This window comes from Drosophila gunungcola (assembly GCF_025200985.1).
Source record: "Drosophila gunungcola strain Sukarami chromosome 2L unlocalized genomic scaffold, Dgunungcola_SK_2 000008F, whole genome shotgun sequence".
NCBI classification, from domain to species: Eukaryota; Metazoa; Arthropoda; class Insecta; order Diptera; family Drosophilidae; genus Drosophila; species Drosophila gunungcola.
In genome coordinates, this window is record NW_026453163.1 from 2,901,654 (window position 1) to 2,920,232 (window position 18,579).

General features: G+C 36.7%; 1 protein-coding gene across 7 annotated transcripts in view; it reads right to left on the minus strand.

The window, feature by feature from the left end:
• Positions 1-4,194: 4,194 nt before the first annotated feature.
• The window catches only part of LOC128253303 (uncharacterized protein DDB_G0284459), a 74,806-nt gene continuing 60,421 nt past the window's right edge, over positions 4,195-18,579 (minus strand). For all 7 annotated transcript variants that reach the window (XM_052981601.1, XM_052981600.1, XM_052981603.1 and 4 more), the window contains 4 exons: positions 16,245-16,377; positions 15,976-16,187; positions 6,319-6,602; positions 4,195-6,249 (listed from right to left, as the gene is read on the minus strand). In XM_052981601.1, the coding sequence (XP_052837561.1) occupies positions 6,135-6,249; positions 6,319-6,602; positions 15,976-16,187; positions 16,245-16,377 (744 nt within the window). In that variant the 3' untranslated portion in view covers positions 4,195-6,134. The remainder of the gene's footprint in view (positions 6,250-6,318; positions 6,603-15,975; positions 16,188-16,244; positions 16,378-18,579) is intronic.

Sequence of the window (18,579 nt, forward strand, 5' to 3'; positions counted from 1 at the left end):
CTAGTTTGATAATATCTTTAAGAATGGTACAACCAATTTTGCGAAATAAAAGTCTTATGGTTCTTCTTCATGGTTTTTTTGATTTGCTTCTCTAACTTAAGCAAAAGCGAATATATAAGCATTTTAATTTTCAAAATTACCGTGAAATTAAAAAATCTCAACTTGTGCGTTTTAAAGTCATATAAAAATATTTTCTTCCATAAGTTTTTTTTACATAAAATGACGTTGTGCTCCTATCATTTGAGACATTTTTAAAGATTCGGGACTTAATATGCCGATTCTAAAACGTGGCCATGCATATTCTTACGACCACAAATTTCGAAAGTCTGTCGTGTCACCTTGAGAAACTTTTTCGATATTTAGCACGGCTATATTTCGTACGCTGAGATTAATATTTTTTTGTGTCTTCCGCAAAATTGTAGGTATCGAATGTAAGAAAAAAAAAAACGGAATACACCCAAAAAAAATTCTACATTAAACCTCAAAATCGCAAAAATGCACATTTTTGAAAATTTATTAACAAATTTTGGTCAATAATTTCACAATACATCATCAAATATGTCGTTTTTTTTAATTCGAATGAAACAAATGTTTTTTAAATTATATGGAACATATGAGTTAATTTCCGACAGTGTGGGGTGTACCTAGTTACTTGTACCTAGGTACGTACTTAGGTAAGAATTTATGATACCTTATAGCTTATAGCTTTTACCTTACATAGGTTAAGATTTTTATTTGTCTTCAAAACTGGCTATGTAAGGTACTGAAATATATTTTGTTTGGTTTTAAAATATGCTTGATACCACTTTATTTCATTTTGAATATGCTAATAAAAAACATCATTTGACTACAACTAGAAAAAAGTTAATTCCATCGTCTTGTTGTCTTGTTTCTACAACCAGACTTAATTGTCAGAGCGCATACAATATCATAGCTTATCAACAACTTCGTGAAAATTAAATACAATTTTAAAAAAATGTTTTTATTTACCCTTGTGGTACCTTTTATTGTACATTACCTAGATACTTCTCAAATATTGTACATTTTACCTTACCTAAGCAGTTATTTTCTTAAATACCTTGTATCTTACCTAGATCCAAAAAACAAATACCTTTCCCAATACTGATTGTCGATATCCCTGATTCCTTTGGTTTTGATGATCTCAATCTTCTCGTGGGTGGTTTATAATCTTCATCTTAATTTTTTTCCCATCAGTTAGGGAAAGATATATATTTTCAATGAAGGTTTCTTAGACTTCTTTGACTATAGCCGTCATAAAATTTTTTTATTTACGCGCTTTGCAGCGTAAAAAACTTCAAATTTGTATATTTATAAGCATAAAACGGGTTGGACTAAAAAATAAACGTGTGAATCCTGTCGCCAAATTTGCGCGAACTATTACATTTTTTTTTGTTTGACATGGACTTCGACGTGAATCTATTTTAGCAAAATTTATTAAATTTTGTTGAAATACATATTGCAACACATTGTACAAATTAATATGTTTTAAAAAAAATAAATAGTTCAATTGTCTTCTTTTGTTTGTAAAGATCTTTAAGCCTTACAAAAAGTATACCTGGTAAACTACACCAGGTTTTTAAAATATTTTCAGTACTTAAGAAATATTTTTTAGAAAAGGTTTTTTATTTCTACAATTTCTTCCCCATTACTATAGGAAACACATCATTAATTTAAAAAAATGTGCGAATTTCTTGTTGTTAAACTTAAGTTTGTTTTCAGTTTATATCCTTCTACCCAACCAGTACTAGGTCATATTTTTGACAGCATGAGCTTAACCGTTTCAATAATATACTGATATAAATTGTGTATGCGCCCTATTGATTATGCATAGGTATATTCCCGCTGTAATTTCCCTTTCCAATTCGTCATATATCATTATCAGACGCATCGCATTGGATCTTTTTGCAGGAAATTAAATTCAATTTAGCGAGGACTTAAACGCCGGCCGGCCTTTATGTTAACTTCACCTGTCTGTGCAGCTTTCGGTGTGTGTATGTGTGTGTGTTTGTGTGTGGGGAGGGGTGTATCTGTGTGTGAATGGAAGAGAGTTCCTATTTCAGCGCTGCGGCATTTTCCGTTTGCTGGCATTTCCTGGTGGGAAAAACGGGGAATGTTACCCTCTTGAAATTTTGTGTGTGTGTATAAAGTGGGAATTAATTATGCAGGCATATCATGGCTACTTCTTTCTCCTTCCCCCTTCTCGTCCTTACCCACACACATGCAAACTGCGTCACGCACACAGACTCAAACAGTTGCATCTCTTCCGTGTGCGGTTTTAATGTGTGAGCTCGTGCCCGTGCATTTTGCCTGATCCTTTCCTTTCCGCTGTTTGCCAGTGCAATTTCCCCTGCCACGCCCACGTGCAGTGGTTCCCTCACCACGCCCACTCCCCACCCACCGTCTGTTGCCCCTGTCGTGTTTGCATTTCCGTGTGATTTCACTTGGCTGGCAGAAATCGATGAACGACGCGGGCTGGGATAGGGAGTCTTACTCCTCGAGAAACGCACTTTAAGGTTACAAAACCCTTATTCATTGCAGATCCATTGCTTTCTATATATTGAGCTGTTCTCTGCCTTGTTATTCACTTCTACTAACTCGATAGATTTTACACTCAGAAAATTGAAACGTAAAAAAATCAAGAGCAAATCTGCTTGGGTTCCGTATTCTTCTTTCTACTTTTTCGGAATGAATCGTTACATTTAGTATACAACATTTTTTTATTAACAAAGAGGGGCGGCAGAGGACTAAATAATCAACATATTGAGAAATTTTTCATGGATATTTTGATAGGAACTCAACCAACAAGATAGTTTTCAAGACAACTTAATTGTCTTCTTACAGCACTTTTTTATCCTTTTTAAAAACGACAAGAAAGAAAACTTACATCCCCTAACAATAACAACCAAAATGTGTTAAACTACAAAACGGACGGTATTAGAAACATAACACACCTTTAGGGTCTTGTGATGCGAAATTTTTTCCTAAAAAGGTTATTTGATAATCTCATTCGATTAGCTAGAAACAGCTAAACCGACAGAGCCTTAATGCGGAAACTAAGTGAGCTTATCTCCGCTGCGGTTTCCGCAGCCACCTATAGGTGGCGCCACTATCCTCGTTGCCCCACTTATAAATTCTATAAATTTTAGATCATAATGTGACCAGCATCCACCCCGCTGGGCGTCTGAGTGTGAGCGAAAATTACATCTGTTTGGCGGTGCAGGTGGGTGGCGAATGGGTGTTGAAAGGGTGGCAATTGGGTCAAGCTGCTGGATACTACAGGGTGACCTGCGAAAAAGTTGCATCTTAAACTGACTTTACCGGGCAGAAGTTCGCCGATGTGTTTATCTTCCAACGTATCGTGCTTGCGGTCAACATTGACGGTTACGTCGGCTCCCGACTCGACTTCAAAGAAAAAGGGCATCAGACAATCACTCGTTGTGAATGCATTGGCTTTTCTTATTTCTTTCTAACTACCGAGTTGAAAATGATCTTCATCTGAAAAGATGACTTTTAGGTAAAAATGCTAGTCTTCAAACAAGCGCTCTTCGTCCCATTGCGCGAACTGAAAACGCATAAACAACCTGTTTTTATATTTTATAGTCTTTTCTAAACGCAACTTTTACGTGGGCCTCCCTGTATATGTTCAGCATTTTCATTACCACAAACTTTTCAGCTCAGACGCTGTCATTAGCACAAGGTTGACTCTCGAAATGGATCCACTGATAATAATCGGTGAAAAAGAGTAATCAAAAGCCTAAGTCTTAATTTGGCAATAGTCAATAAATGAGACTAGTCACGCGTTTTTAGGAAGTTACTCGATTGAAGATTATGTTTTGTATGTATCTTGTTTATGTGCCGAACATGGCTTAATTAATTTCAATAGAAATACTGATACTGGATATTGAATTACGGGATGGAGGCTTCCAACATAAGAACTAATTGCATGCAGTCTGGAAATCATCATACATTTTATGTGCTTATATTATATAGATATAAATATTTATTTGGCGACGCCTGTTTTTTGTTGATTAGTTTAAACAGCCTTTTCCACCAACTCGTTAGCTGTTTTTACTTTCACCCTTTACTTTCCCTGCCTGAAAATAGGTATACCGGCAGCCTGCTAATTAACACGACTTCACCCATTGAAAATCATTAAATTTCAATTTTTTTTTGTTCACTTTCATATTTATTTGGATTTTGCATAGTAATAATATGTTGGTTTATTAGTATTTGTTTGTTTTTCAGCTTAGTGCTTACTTTCGATTTTTTATACATTAAAATTTATGCCTAAAGTTGTAAATAAAATCATTTTGAAATGTAAACTTTTGTTTATTTTGCTTGGTATCTTGACGTAGTTTCTCCAAACAAATACACCGATTTATTGAAGAATTCAAGTCACATTCAACGTCGCATTGAGATTGCTTTTTCTATATGCGTATGCTTATTTAAGAGTGGGTGCGAATATTAATAAATACATTACCTTGAGCAAACAGATTGCCCTTAAATTATGATAAACTTGTGATTGAGTGGGTAAACAGAAAAGAGGCACAGGTCATAAAATGGCATTTAAAATCTGGCTAAATAGTAAATAAATTCACAATAATTAAAGCCCCTTATATCGTTTGAAATTATTAATTGAGCTCATCAATTGCAATTAGGCAAATGCCATTAATATGCAAATGCAAAATGCTATCCGAGAACATTTCTCTTTCGGTGAAATAATTTTCGCCATAATTCTTGCAAAGTGTTTTTACTTTGGGTGCCGCTTAAATGTATGTTTTTATAAAATATATATACAGTGCTTGGTGTCGCAATTAAGTATGTAAACCTAAAATAAAGTCTGTGCACAAAGAATATATAAATAAAATTTTTTTAAAGTCGGGTTCGCTGAATATGTACCTATGCAACATTGAAAAAATCCTTAGTAAATTTTAGTTCTCGCTTTCAAATGCAGTGAATAAGCAAAAGAGTTATGTGCTAGTTCACGTTCAGATGATTTATACATTTATCTCTCAGTATGTATGCATTAGTTTCTATATTTTATGCTATCCGCTTTGAATGTATTTTGCTTTAGTGATTTAAATGGCGGAATTCACATTCGATTAAACATTCGTGGCCATTAGAAAAACACAACTTAAATTTGACTAGAAATTAAATATGAAACTTACATTTTGTTTTGCTTTGATTCTTCGTTTGTTTGATTTTTTTTGTTTGATTCGTTTTAAAACTTAGCTTAAGCAACATGAAAAATATTTTTGCTTTTATATAGGTAATTTATAAGTTTAATTTGTATTTTAATGATTTGTTTTTGTTTGTTCATTATAATTAAATAACATAACATTAGTTAATTAAAACTAAAACGCAGTCAATTTATATATTTGGAATTTCATTTAGCATACGCATAAAATACACATAATTCTTTCTGGTTTATTTATGAATCTCGTATATTGAAATATTTATAAACAACGCTACAGCTTCATATTACTTTTTGTGTTTTTATCGGATCGAGGACAGACAGTGTTGTGGTCTTAATACATTTAATACTCAATCACTGATATTCATTTACATAATAAGTATGTGTATTTTCGGTAGGGTCAATTTTGTTGAAAGCAAATAATGAGTAATCCATTTTAAAGACAGTTCCTAATATATTTTTCTTATGATTCAGCTTTCAGTTTTAATTTAAAACTTAGTTAAAACTCGTTGGTGTTTAAATATAAAATATATCATTAGCTAAAATAATTTTCACAATGGCGTGCCATTAAAAAAACTTAGTCAACCTGACGTTAGAGCGACCTGTTTGGTATTAGAGATTTTTGCTTTTAAGAACTATCAAAGGAATTTAATGAATGTTTTTAAGATTTCTCAGAAATTCAGTATATTTGCTTTCTTCTAATCGACCCATCCTGGTGTATAAATAGATTTCTTTTCGTTTTGCTTTCGTGTTGGTTTGTATAGGATATGCAACTAAATTCACGTCTCTCTTTTTGCTTTTACTCTATTCAGGAAAGGAACGTTTCCCGAGATTCCCTTCTTGTCTGTTTTTGAGTTTGCCACAGACTGAATAATACTTTTCCTGGTTTTGTGTGCTCCTCACTTGGGATACGCATCGCCTATGACATGGCATTATAGGCGGGTTGTTCGTGTTGCTTGGGGCAGCGGCCGTGTTTGTCCATGTAGGGACCGAATTCACAGGTGGGCGGCTTGCAGCGGCCTTGCTGGATGCACCTATTTAGAAGGGGGACAGTCAGGACTGGGGTTGTCAATGGTTGGGATTGGGATTTTTCGGCCACTCACTTGCGATCGTTCATGGCGAAGTGCTCGTTGCCCCGCTTTAGCCAATCGCAGTCGTAGTTTCCGGAACTGCAGTCGCACCGGCACTGACCGTCGTCCTGCAGGATTTTCTCGAAGCTCTTCGGACAGGTGCAACTCAGTATGGTGGCCCGCACCACCGACTGCCCGTAGTGGGTCATGGCCATGGCCGTGTCTTCGTTGTAGTTCGATCGCTCGATGCAATGGCACTCCGTGTGGTTCACAAAGGTTCTCTTCTCGATTACGCTCCGGTGCTTGCTGCTTTTCACCTGCGGGTAATCAGAAAATGGGGAACTGCTTAATTAAATGCCACAAGCACATCGTCACCCACATCCGTTCCCATCCCCAAATGCTGGCCGACTATTTGCATATGTAGCTTGCATAATTGACCCCCGAACTCCGTGACGTGCTCCCATGCTGAATAGAGACATATATATCTTGGAATCTGGCAGCAGGGAGTTGACAGTTTGTTAAGCTGACTGCTCATCAAACTTGTTGTCATTGTTGCCCTGGCTCGATGACGGCCGGTTATTGCTACAGCACTTGTAGTTCTTAAATGAGTTGTCAGTTGTCGGCGCAGGGGCTTGGGCAGTTGCGGAAGGTTTGGAAAGGGGATTTCAAGAAAAACGAGAGAGGAAGTTAGCCCCGATAAGCCGAAGTTTCTATACCCTTGCAGCAATTGCAAAAATTTATTTTTTGAAACATATAAATTTCGAAGTATATGCGAATATGCTTAAAAAACATTGAAGCTATAATGTTTCTCAGCTTGAGCTTAAACTAAAATTAAAATCGTTATTCTGAATTATTAAACATTACTGTGTCCAAAAGAATTTAAAAAAAATTAAAAAATAAGAGAAGGTTAAAAATTATTTTGCATTTATTTTTTTTAATTTTTTTTCCCCATGTGAGCTATATATTCGTATGATATAGTAGTCATAATTTGATCAAATTTAAACCGTAATTCAAAAATAATAAACCATTTATACATATTGAAGAACTAATAAAAAAATTTGAAAACAGCAAAGCTAACATTTTTTCTTTTGTTTTCCTGATTATTTCTGGTCTGGCTCGTTCCGACTTATAAACTACCTGCAGTAGAAAGACTCCACTTGGGAAAGTTTCATGCAGATAGCTTTAATACTGATCAAGCATATATACTTTATAGGGTCGGTAATGCTTCTGACTTAAATTATAATACCCTCTGCAAGGGTATAAAAATTGCTTCATTCAAGGTTTAATGGACTAACAAGAGCCTACCATTATTTTTATTGAGGAAAAAATTGACTTGAAAATGCAATATGGCCAGCTCGATGCACTTAAGTCAACTTTTTAGTACATGTTTCCCTAAACTTATACAATGGGCTTATTTAGCCCATTGTTCCTTAAATAACTAGCTTAACAATGTTGTACAATATTTACACAAGAACTTATTGTGGTACTTTATCCCATTAATTACATTAATCAAACATTTCCCTTGCTTATAGTTATCTGTTACATTTTCTTTTCCTTGGGAACCCCTTTATGTTCGGTCGGACGCCACTGGCCGAGAGCCATGACAAGACCACAAGACTTCTACAGTTGCCGAGGCCTGGCATGGGATTGGTCTCGTGGTCCTCCTCAACTGTCCACCTCTCCACCGCCCTTGTGCCGCCACTTTGGTGGCTGGCCCGTGGTCCACATTTCACTCCACTCCCCCTAATCCCCTCGAAATTGTGTGTCTCGTTGCATGACAAGTGCAAAATGACGAAATGCGTATGAATTGCATAAATTAATTTGGATTCGTTTAATTAAAATAACAAGTTGGCCATTAATCAAGCCCTGGCCACTCATCCAGCGCAGATATCTCAGTTAGTAAGGAGCAGAAAACCGAAAATTAGCAAGGGAAAATGTCAGAGTTCGGGCAACACATTTGTAGAAAATGACGGAGTGCTGTGAAGCATTTAAATTTTGATTGGACGCATCAAAGCAGAAACAACTAGCAAACCCAATAAGTTGACAAAGCAAAAAAACAGGGAAAATTCACTCACTCGTTCCAGGTATTTATGAAAATGCTTCAAATTGAGTTTTTAGTTTGGTTCGCTGCGGCTCGTGTTGTGTGGGTCCTTGGGCTTGTGTTTCGGTTTTGGCCAATGGAAATGCTTATACAAATGCAACTCAACCTGCCACGAATTGAAAAAGTTTTTCCCAGCCCTCGCCTAAATGTTTTCACGTGCTTTTGTATTCTGAGAGGCATGAAATTCCTTGAGAACTTGGCGTTTTTGCTGACTAGAAGCAAGAGTAATTGCCGGAAGCGGAAGTGCCAAGTACTGGTGTTGTTACTTTACTTTGGCAAAACCACAATTGTGCAAAAAATTGCACTAAAGTGCTTCTCCTATTTTTCTGCCCAGTAAACATGCAAATATCAGCCTATGCACTGAAAAACAGAGGAAACAAAAACTTGTTGAATAGTTATTTTTCTAAACTTTTTCAGTTCAGTTATCAGAAAACAACCTTTTATTTTATTTCTAAAATATTTCATAATAATTGCAATATTGTGGTTGTACCTTAAGAGTATAGCTCTTATGAACTGATGACTATATAAAATCAAAACAGAAAATGTCCCTTTACGATTTTATTTTGAATGCATTGTGAATATAACAATATTGTTTGTGAGTGCTAAGGGGGGTAGATGGGTGGTTTACTTTCCAAGATGGCCTCTCTAATTGAGGTTCGGTCCTTATGCATGAAAATGCATTCATAAACCCCTTTTTTCGTTCTCTCCGTTTCTCTCGAGGATGTGCGTGCGTCCATTTGTGTGACCCGAGCAATTAGTCAGTTATTGCTCGGTTTGCCAGGGATTTTCAAAGGGGTAATCGTGGGAGGGGGAGGGGAGGGGAAGGGGCGATGAAGCCTGCTCAGTGGCATGTAAGCATAAAATGTTTTTCGAAATGTTCCTGAGTTGTTGTGCCGACTCAATACAATGGAAAGGGACTAGAACTTAGTTGAGACAAAAATATCACATAGTTGAGAGGACCGTGTGCTTGCCTACTTTTGGGGAGGCATTTAAAATGCGTGTTTGACTTAAAAATAAATGAAGAATTGACCTGAATCATTGATTCTGGAGCTGCCCAGGCTTTTGAATGGTCTTTTCAATGCTTTTCTACCGTAAACATATCCCATGAGTGTTTTAATGAACTCGTTTGTATTCAACAAACCGAAGTATACTACAAAAATCCAACATTTTAAACAAGGTTTGATTTTAAACTTTCTAGCTTCAAAAGAGTTATTAAGATATGCAATATTCTGGTCTCAAAACAATGTCCATTTTATCCTTACAAAATTGACGTTATTTCTTAGCGAACTTCAAACTTTGGCAAAATAATCTTGGAAGTTATAAGCTTTAGCATATTAGTGCAGAGTTAATGTGGTTTTTCCACCCCATGAAACATTGTTTACTTGACCACTTTTGCATATTTCACTTCCTTGTTTCCCAACATGTGGGAAACAAACAATTGCGAACTTGCAACTAACATCAACGTTGCTGATCAAGTTTTGGCACGTTTAAAACACCAAAAGGGAGTTACAAACGCAGGGAGATAATATAACATGACAGCTATGAAAGTTCGACATAATCAAGCTTCGAAACAAATAATTACACAATTATATTATACGAGTAAATTTATAAACTGGTCAAAGTGTTCAATTACAAAGAACATATTGCCAAAATTAATTATTCTTTTAAACCCATAATTTCGATTGACATGCGTGTATGTTTAATAGCATTGAAGCTTTGACGATTTTTAGCTCAATTATTCGATCGATCCTATGGCAGCTTTATGAAATGCTTTCCCGATTTTAATAAAATCAAAACTGTAATTTGTAAAATTTGAAATCGGATTCCAAATGTTGATGTTTTACAGAATATTTAATTTTTGAAAAAGCTGCAAGGGCCAGCCGAAGTTCGCTTCTGTTCTTGTTTTATATACTTTATAGGGTCGGAAATGTCTCCTTCACTGCGTTGCAAACTTCTGACTTAAATTATAATACCCTCTGCAAATGTATAAAAATGAAAAATCCATATAAGCGCAGCATTTTCCGTAAGAGCAGTGAGGAATACTGCACATTTTTCCACCTGTTTACGTGCCCGAAATTTGCGTTTCGCTCCGTTTTTGGCTCATCAGTGTGCAAACGTGGATGTCTCGCAGTACGTGGATTTGAGCTTGACAAAATTGCAATTCGCTTTTGCAGCAAGGGAAAGGTCACGAAAAGGGGTCATTTAACCGTTCCCAATGAAAACTCGTGTATTTTTTACTTCACCTGGTGGCTTTTTCCGTTTTCTCAACTCATCGCAAGCTTATTGAGCTTATGCTCACGCCTTGAGCCGGCCACATTTTGTGGCATATTAATTAAATCACCGAGGTTCACTTTGAGTTGAAGTATGGACGAGGATACACAGAGAAACACAAGTGTAAGTAGAATTTTGGCATATAAATATTTATATTTTAAAGCACATACAAGTTTTTTGTTACCCCATATTTTATCCTTGATTTTGATCCCTTGTCTAAGACAAAGAATTTCTTTAATTAGATATTAAAGCGATTAAATAGAAAGTTAGATAAAAGATACATTTTGCTACATTATTTTTGCGTGTGGATGGACTTAGATAGATGAGGAGTTGGCCATTTGCCTGTCAGCCAATTGACTTTTACTTCGGCTTTGGTTCGCTAGGCAAGACAAAGTTTTGCTGGGGAGTGTGTGTAATTTTATTACTGCTGCTCGTGGGCGTTGGCTTTCACGTTTAGGAGGCCTTTGATTTCTGCTTTGAATTTCTAGCCCCATCCCCCAACTCTTTTGCCACCCCACCCGGCCCCCTTCACGCTCCTTTTTGACTTGGGTGAAAGTGGAGGGCATTGAACCCGAAAAAGAGAATCCAGGAGGCGAAGAAAGGAGTGGAGACCGCCTCATAAATCTCACAGCGCTTACAACATGTGCCGGAGTTTGTTGTGGAGTGGAGCTTGGGGGAAAGGGGGGCAGAGGGACAGAGGGGTAAGGTCATTGCCCTTTGCAGACTTGCACAATGCAGAACAAACCACTCCCCCGCACCTCGTCACCCTCCTCTCCCGAAAACCTTCCACGAAACGCAAAATTTGCGCAACATAAATTATGTTTTGTTAAAATGTTTACGCTTTTTATCGTGCTGCTGTTGCTGGCTGCATCCTCAGCCTGGTTATCGCTCCTTAGCCCTCCCACACCTCCACCTACTAAAACCTTTTTCTACACAGAGAGAAAAAACAAAAAAATGTACTCCAACGTAAGATGGACTTATTTGTTTTAAAATTAATTAACAGAGTAACATGGCACATGTTCTTGATAATTAAATAAAATATTTGAAAATATTTAAAAGATTTATATGTTTCAGATGAAAATAACCTACACTGGTAAAAAAAACGTTGTGAATCCAAATATTTTGAACTCAATATTAATATTTTCTTTTTGGTTTTAATCCATTGTGTTTGTTAGTTATTTTAAATATAAATCAAATGTAAATTATTTTAAATCTTATATTTTCATCATTAATTAAAGTATTTAATATTAAATCATGCAATTTAACACGCATTGAAGTTAAAAGTATGACTTAATACTTTATTGAAATATTAAGTATTCAATTTTGAATTCATTAGTCAGATACTAGTTTTTACGTTTCCATGTCTTTACCAGTGCAGTTGTATTTTCGAACAAAAAAACCCATATATTAAAGCTAATCGCCCTTAACCAATTGTTAATTTAACAATGTTTTTCCCTAAGACAAGAAATGGTTTTGCTTTTGAAATTACTTTTCTCTCAGTGAGCCACCTCCTTTTCAGCTCTCCAGCTGTGTGGGTATGCGTGTGTTTGCCTGCCACTTGACACCTCTCAATGACAAACCGCTGAGTTGCTCCCTTCTGGCAGATTCTCCTCCTGCTTCCTCTTCTGCAGACTGCCATGCTTCTTCTTCTTCTCGTCAAGCTTCTTCTTCTCTTTAGTGGCTTGTATTTTGTGTGCATATGTGTGTTTTTAAGCTTTTGGACTACCATCAGCATAGCCGTAGCCTTAGTTTCCTGCTTTTGTCCTGGCCAGAAATATTCTTTTGCCTTATTTAGAGGATGGCCAAGGGGCAAATGGAGAGAAAAGTGTGTGAAAATAGGGGGTAAAAATGAAGGAGGGGACACAAGAGTTCCTTGGGGCCATACACTTTGCTGCCAAACAGGAACAAGTTTATTTTGGGGATTTATCAGAAACTGTTCGCATAACAACACTGGCTTTAAAGCAGGCATACTAAAATCACAATATAGCAAATGTTTTAAGTAGCTTAAAAGAAATGTTTTTTTAAACGCTTTGTCAATGTATGTTGATCAGCCACATGAAACTGAATTCGTTAGTTAATCGCATTTTCATTTTACCCATACATTTCTTTAACACTCTTTAAACTGGTAAGTATATGAAACCTCAAATTGGCTGGGGCTAGTGCCAGACACTTTCTGGGCTAATCTTGTCCCTCGTAACTTTCCCATTAATTTTAAATTCCCATCGCTTATCTGCCAAGTGAATCTCATGGGTTTTTGGTCTAGTGCCGAAAATGTTAAATTGCCCTACAATAATTTTTGTGGCTTTACTCCCAAGTTTTATTGGATAATTAAGTGGAGAGTTAACCCTACTCCTTCACAGTCTTTTCCTATATGATGGCTCATGTGTGGGTGTGTGTGTCTTTTTCTTTAGCGTTTTGCGGTTCTGTTTGCCCCAGACTTCGGGCCCTCTTCTGACTCAGAGTGTGTGAGCATAAATCTTGCAAGCGAAAACTTTTTGCGGCAAGCGCAGCATAAATATTTGAAAATTAAAAGCCATCCTCGGAGCTCAGAGTTACGAGTTCCCTTGCCGGCCCCTAATAAAAAAATTGCAGCTGCAAAAAGGCCGCCGCAAGAGTGAAATTTATGAATGTTCTTCAGGGAAAGAAAGGGAGGAGAAAAATTAGGCCCCTACATAGTCGCTCATAGTGGGAAACTAAACAAATACTTGCCGAATTATAAGTAAACAAGAAAGGAAGCAAACTTCACAAGCCGAAGTTTATACACCCTTGCAGCTATTGCCAAAATGTAATATTCTTTAAAATATTTAATTTTCGATTTATATGCTTTTATTTCATCGTTCCTATGACAGCTATATGAAATTTCGACTGATTTTATTATAATTAAAAGCGTAATTTTTAAATTTAAAACCATTACTATGTTTAACAACATTTTTCAGAAAAAATAATAAATTTAAGACTTACATTTTTTTTTTTTTTTTCCGATTCCCTCTATAGGAGCTATATGCTATAGTCGGTCGATCTTAATGAAATTTTAATATTAATTTACCTTACAAAAAATTAAAAACAAGAAAGTTATAATTTTTTTTTTGTTATTTTTTCCAAAATTAAAATTGAAATTAAAATTTTAACGAAATTAAAATTGAAATTTCGAAACATTAATCTCGAAGATCTAAAAAATAATCTAAAAACAAGAAAGTTGTACTATTTTGTGTATGTTTTGTTTGAATATTTTGATTGTTCCTTTGAGAGCTATATGCTATAGTCGTCTGATCCGGCTAGTTCCGACTTATAGATCGACTTTCCTAGTGATGCTATTACTTTATTGGGTCGGAAATGTCTCCTTCACTGCGTTGCAAACTTCTGACTGAAATTATTTAACCCTTAAAAGATTATGATTTCTGTTTTTTTTTGCGACTGTACTATGACTACATCTACGCAGATTAAGTTAAAAAACCTTATAGGAAAAGTCTTTATGATATGTCTGCCATAGATAAGATTCCATTTATCATATTTGGGTTTCTTGTTTTTGAATTATATGTATCTTTTGCGTTTTTCTTTTATTTAAATGTTCATATGTTTGGACACGTTCTCTTAAATTTAATCATCTATCATACCGACCGAACAGCTATCCGCAGTATGTTCGCGCAATACACGCTGATTAAGTTTTAAAATCTGACAGGTTTAAATTAACTCACTTGTTAATTTGCGGCTTGCAAGGCTATGATAACTTTGAATAATTTGCAATTTCTTGGGTTAAAGGATAAGTTTTTATTAAACATACGAAACTGACGATTAATTTATACAAGCCAAATTGATATCTCTTTTGTTAATTAGCTACCATCCATAATATCGCCAATCCAATCTGTAGCATATTTAAGTTAAGCAAAATGCGTTTTTTGCCCCAGAGCAAAGCACAAATGCTTAATTACATTCTCGGTTTCAACATGTATTGAATGCTCGTTACGCAACAAAAAGACAGCGAGAACAATGACGGCAACAACAGCAGCAACAACAGCAGCAACAACGAGCCACAATAATCATATCATGAGCATAAATCACCAAACAAATTGAATTATCATTGCGTCATTAAAAAGTCATTTCAGTCAAAAGCCCACGGTAAAAAATAAGAACCACGAAAAAAAAAAAACATAATGAAAATAAAGGTGAAACGATATAATTATGTTGCAATATGGCGCCCTCAAGCATGACCTACGCCCACAACAACAATAATAAAAACAACAACGGCAATTACCGTCGAAGGTAGGATCACAAGTGAGCGAGAAAGAGAGAGCAAGAAGCGTACAGAAAGACAGAGACGGAGCATCGGTACTTAAAAGTCACAAAACGCAAGCAAAGCGCACACATTCACTTTCGAAAACCGTAAGCCCATGCACAATAAATGCGTTCAGAATGTCAGAATGAAAATCGCTTTTCATTTGTTATCGTTGTTGCTCGGGCTGCACCCAAGCGCAGCAATTGAATGAAAATTATGTTCAGAGAGGCGAGGGCGTGGTTTTGTGAAGAAGTCAGTAAAATATCAAATAATAAGAGCTTTGTACTTGAACACTTGACTACCATCATACAGAATTTAATACAATAAATAAACCGATAAAAGTATGTTTAATGTGTTCGCCAACAAAATTTGTTATACATTGCGTTGCGTGGGTCGTTTTAATCAATGTTGCTGACTATAACAGTTATACATTTCTTGTTAAATCTTCTTTCCCGTTACTGAGAGAGTAAAAGGGTGTACTGCATTCGTTGAAAAGTATGTAATATGTAGAAGAAAGCGTTTCCGACCCTATAAAGTATATATATTCGTGATCAGAATCAAAAGCCGAGTCTGTCTGTCCGTTTGTATGAAAGTCGAGATCTCGGAAACTATGTACAACAGCTAGAGATGTGGGATTAAGCTAATTCTAAATGGGGGCCACACCCACTCTAACGTCCAGAAACAGGGAAAGTCTGTTACGTCACTCTGATATATGTAAGACCTGAGTTATTTCGGTCATATCTATCTGAAGACACAAAAATGATAAAAATCGAGCTATTATTTTAGATGTTATTGAGTTATAAAAACCTCTGCCGACGCTCTGCCGCTGCTCTGCCTGCCAAACCCTATCCTCGTCATGTGGGCTGCTGCTCTTTGCTTCTAGTGTTGGCTGTGCAGTTGCAATGTATTGGCGCCACCCAGACCCCGATATTTAATTTGAAATTTGTTAGCTGAGTAATATCTAATAGTTTTTTCAATCCCCTACAAAATTTAAATGGCAGTCATTTGAGCAGATATGTCCCTGAAAGTTTTTAGATGTACTCACGAAGAAATGCAGCTCGACGTTGTGGATGCTCTTGGCGGCACATATTTGGCTCCTGCTCGGGCAACAGCCACTGTCCTCGCTGCAGCGGTGCAGAATGGTGCAGTGGGGTGTGTAGATCTTCGAGGGATCCTGCTGGACCAGCTGACAGCGCTTCTGGGGAACCCGGCAGGTGGCCTCCTTCAGCACCTGGTTCATGTGGGCGTGTGCTAGGGCTGAGAGAAACGTGTTAGTTAGCATGTTTTTTCCTCTGTCCCCGGGGAATGGCTTACCTCTCTCGCTTTTCTGCTTCTGAGCGTGAAGGCGTCTCGCCTTGAGCGCCGCTTCGGGGGTTCCCAACTGCTCATCCTTCTTCGGGGCTAGCTTTCCCGCTACGTGGTTGCGTGCGTAAATGTTGTTCACATCCTGGAAAGGAAAACAAGGTTGGGTGTGCTTCAGTTATGCTATGCTAATTGGTGGTTTTGTCCTGGGCTCGTTTTCATGCCCATCCCCTTTTTGTCTGGCCTCCATGCCATCACTCACATTACGCATACGCCACCGGGCCGCAACCATAAAAGTCGCACACATTAATAAAGCCCCCATTTGAGCCGTGTGATGACAATTTGTCACCGTTTTTATTGTCCATAGTAGGCAGAAAGTAATGGAACGGGAGGCACACAGATTGAGGTAACATGCCAGTGTAACATTAACGAGAAGTTGGTACCTTACAAAATGTGCGGCCAACTGAAGTTCATAAACTAAGAATTCATGTGTACGCAGACGGCACAAAAAGCAACAGCCATATAAACAGCAGCAGCAGGTATGACACAAAAATAAAATAAACCTAACGATGACGGAAGAATACCCTAAGCTTGTAACTATATTTTAGATATTTACCGTAAGCAAATATACTTTTCCTTCACTAGCTAATGGTGTGAATGCAGTTGCCTTTCAAGTTGAGTGAATGTACTATTTTTTAATAGTTACATAGTTATATACAGAACTATTCGAAAAGCTAAAAAAACAACGCGAAGAAGTTTAAACTCTGTATAAATCTGATTAATACATCCTAAAATACCCAAAACATACTAACACTAAAAACAGTGTGATTTCTCATTTTAAACAGAAAACCATTCGCAAACTAATATCTGTCAGTATCTGCACAGTTGCAAAATATTATTCGATTATTAATCTTTGAGTTTACGAAACCTATATTTTTATTGAGCTTCGTGATTGGATTATGAATAGTACGATGTTTCCGTGTCCGCTCTTATGTTGGGCCCGCATTAAATTTGAACAAAAGGTTTTTTTGGTCGAATTAAAATTGTAATATATAGATTTGTTGCTGTCTTTAAGCGAGAGATATATTTTCGTTAACTCTAAAACATTAAAACAAATACATATATAATAGTAAAAACCTTATACACTTATATTTAAAGAAAAACACGTCCATTTCTTTTATAGATTTTGAAAACGAGCAAATTGAGCCACCAAACCTCACTACCTTGACCAATAAGTGAAGAACAATGAGCTCATGAAACAAATTGGCATTCAAGGCAATAAACACGACTGCGAGAACAATAGAGAAGAAATTGTCGGATATGGATATATAGTGATGCCCGGGGAAAAAGGAAATCAACCTGGTCTGCAGCCAGAACCAGAACCAGAACCAAAAAACCAGGCCCAGTCAACCACGAATTGAAGCGGGACGGAATGAAGTAAAAATGTTGACCAATGCGCACAATTGGCAATTTGTGAAGTTGAGCGAAATTAATGAGCTGGCTGCGGCCATAGCTCTTGCACATACAAAAAATATATAAACATACAAAGACTTATAGGCAGTGTTGGAAGGAGCGAAAAATCGTAAATTGTGCAAATGTGGGTGGGCCAAATGGCTAAATAAAAGGCCAACGTACTGCAGTTGGAGGGCCGGTTCATTAGTCACACATTGAGGATATATATACTGCACAGTTTTCGTTCAAGGTGCTCAAAAGCAATTGGCATAAATCTACGTCTCCAGCCATTGTGCGTTGTATTGTGTCCAATCCCATTCCCATTTTCATTTAGGGGCTTAGCATTTCTGGTCCATTTGCTTTGGCCAAAAACAATGGATCTTTGATGTTGGTCAATGATTTTTAGTGGTTTAACCTTGAGGCTTATGAATGGGCCCCTCATTGCTGTTGATGCTTTTTGATGGCTTAAGAAGGCCATTAGGGGCTTGAGGAGGGGCTGTGTAGATCTTCGACCTTTCGGCCTTTACTTTACGGCCAGGTAGATCCACTATTGCCCATTGGACAGTTTGATAAGTAAATGCAACTTGGAAGAAATATTATTTTTGAGCTCCTTCATACAATGTTAATGTAAATATAATGGTAAGTCCCTGCAAGATATTCTAGGTTTAGTAAAACAATCGATATCAACATCGATAGTCGGGCAAATTATCGAACATCGATAGTTTGGGCTCACCATCGATACTATCGCTCTTGAAAAATATTTGTTTATTTTGGAATATTTAATAATTAAATTAAATTGCCGTTTAAGACACTGCATGTCCAACAAGAAGTTAAGCAAAAAGCTAAAGTTTATGTAAATATGAATTCGGTATAATTTGCTTTGTTAATGAGCTAA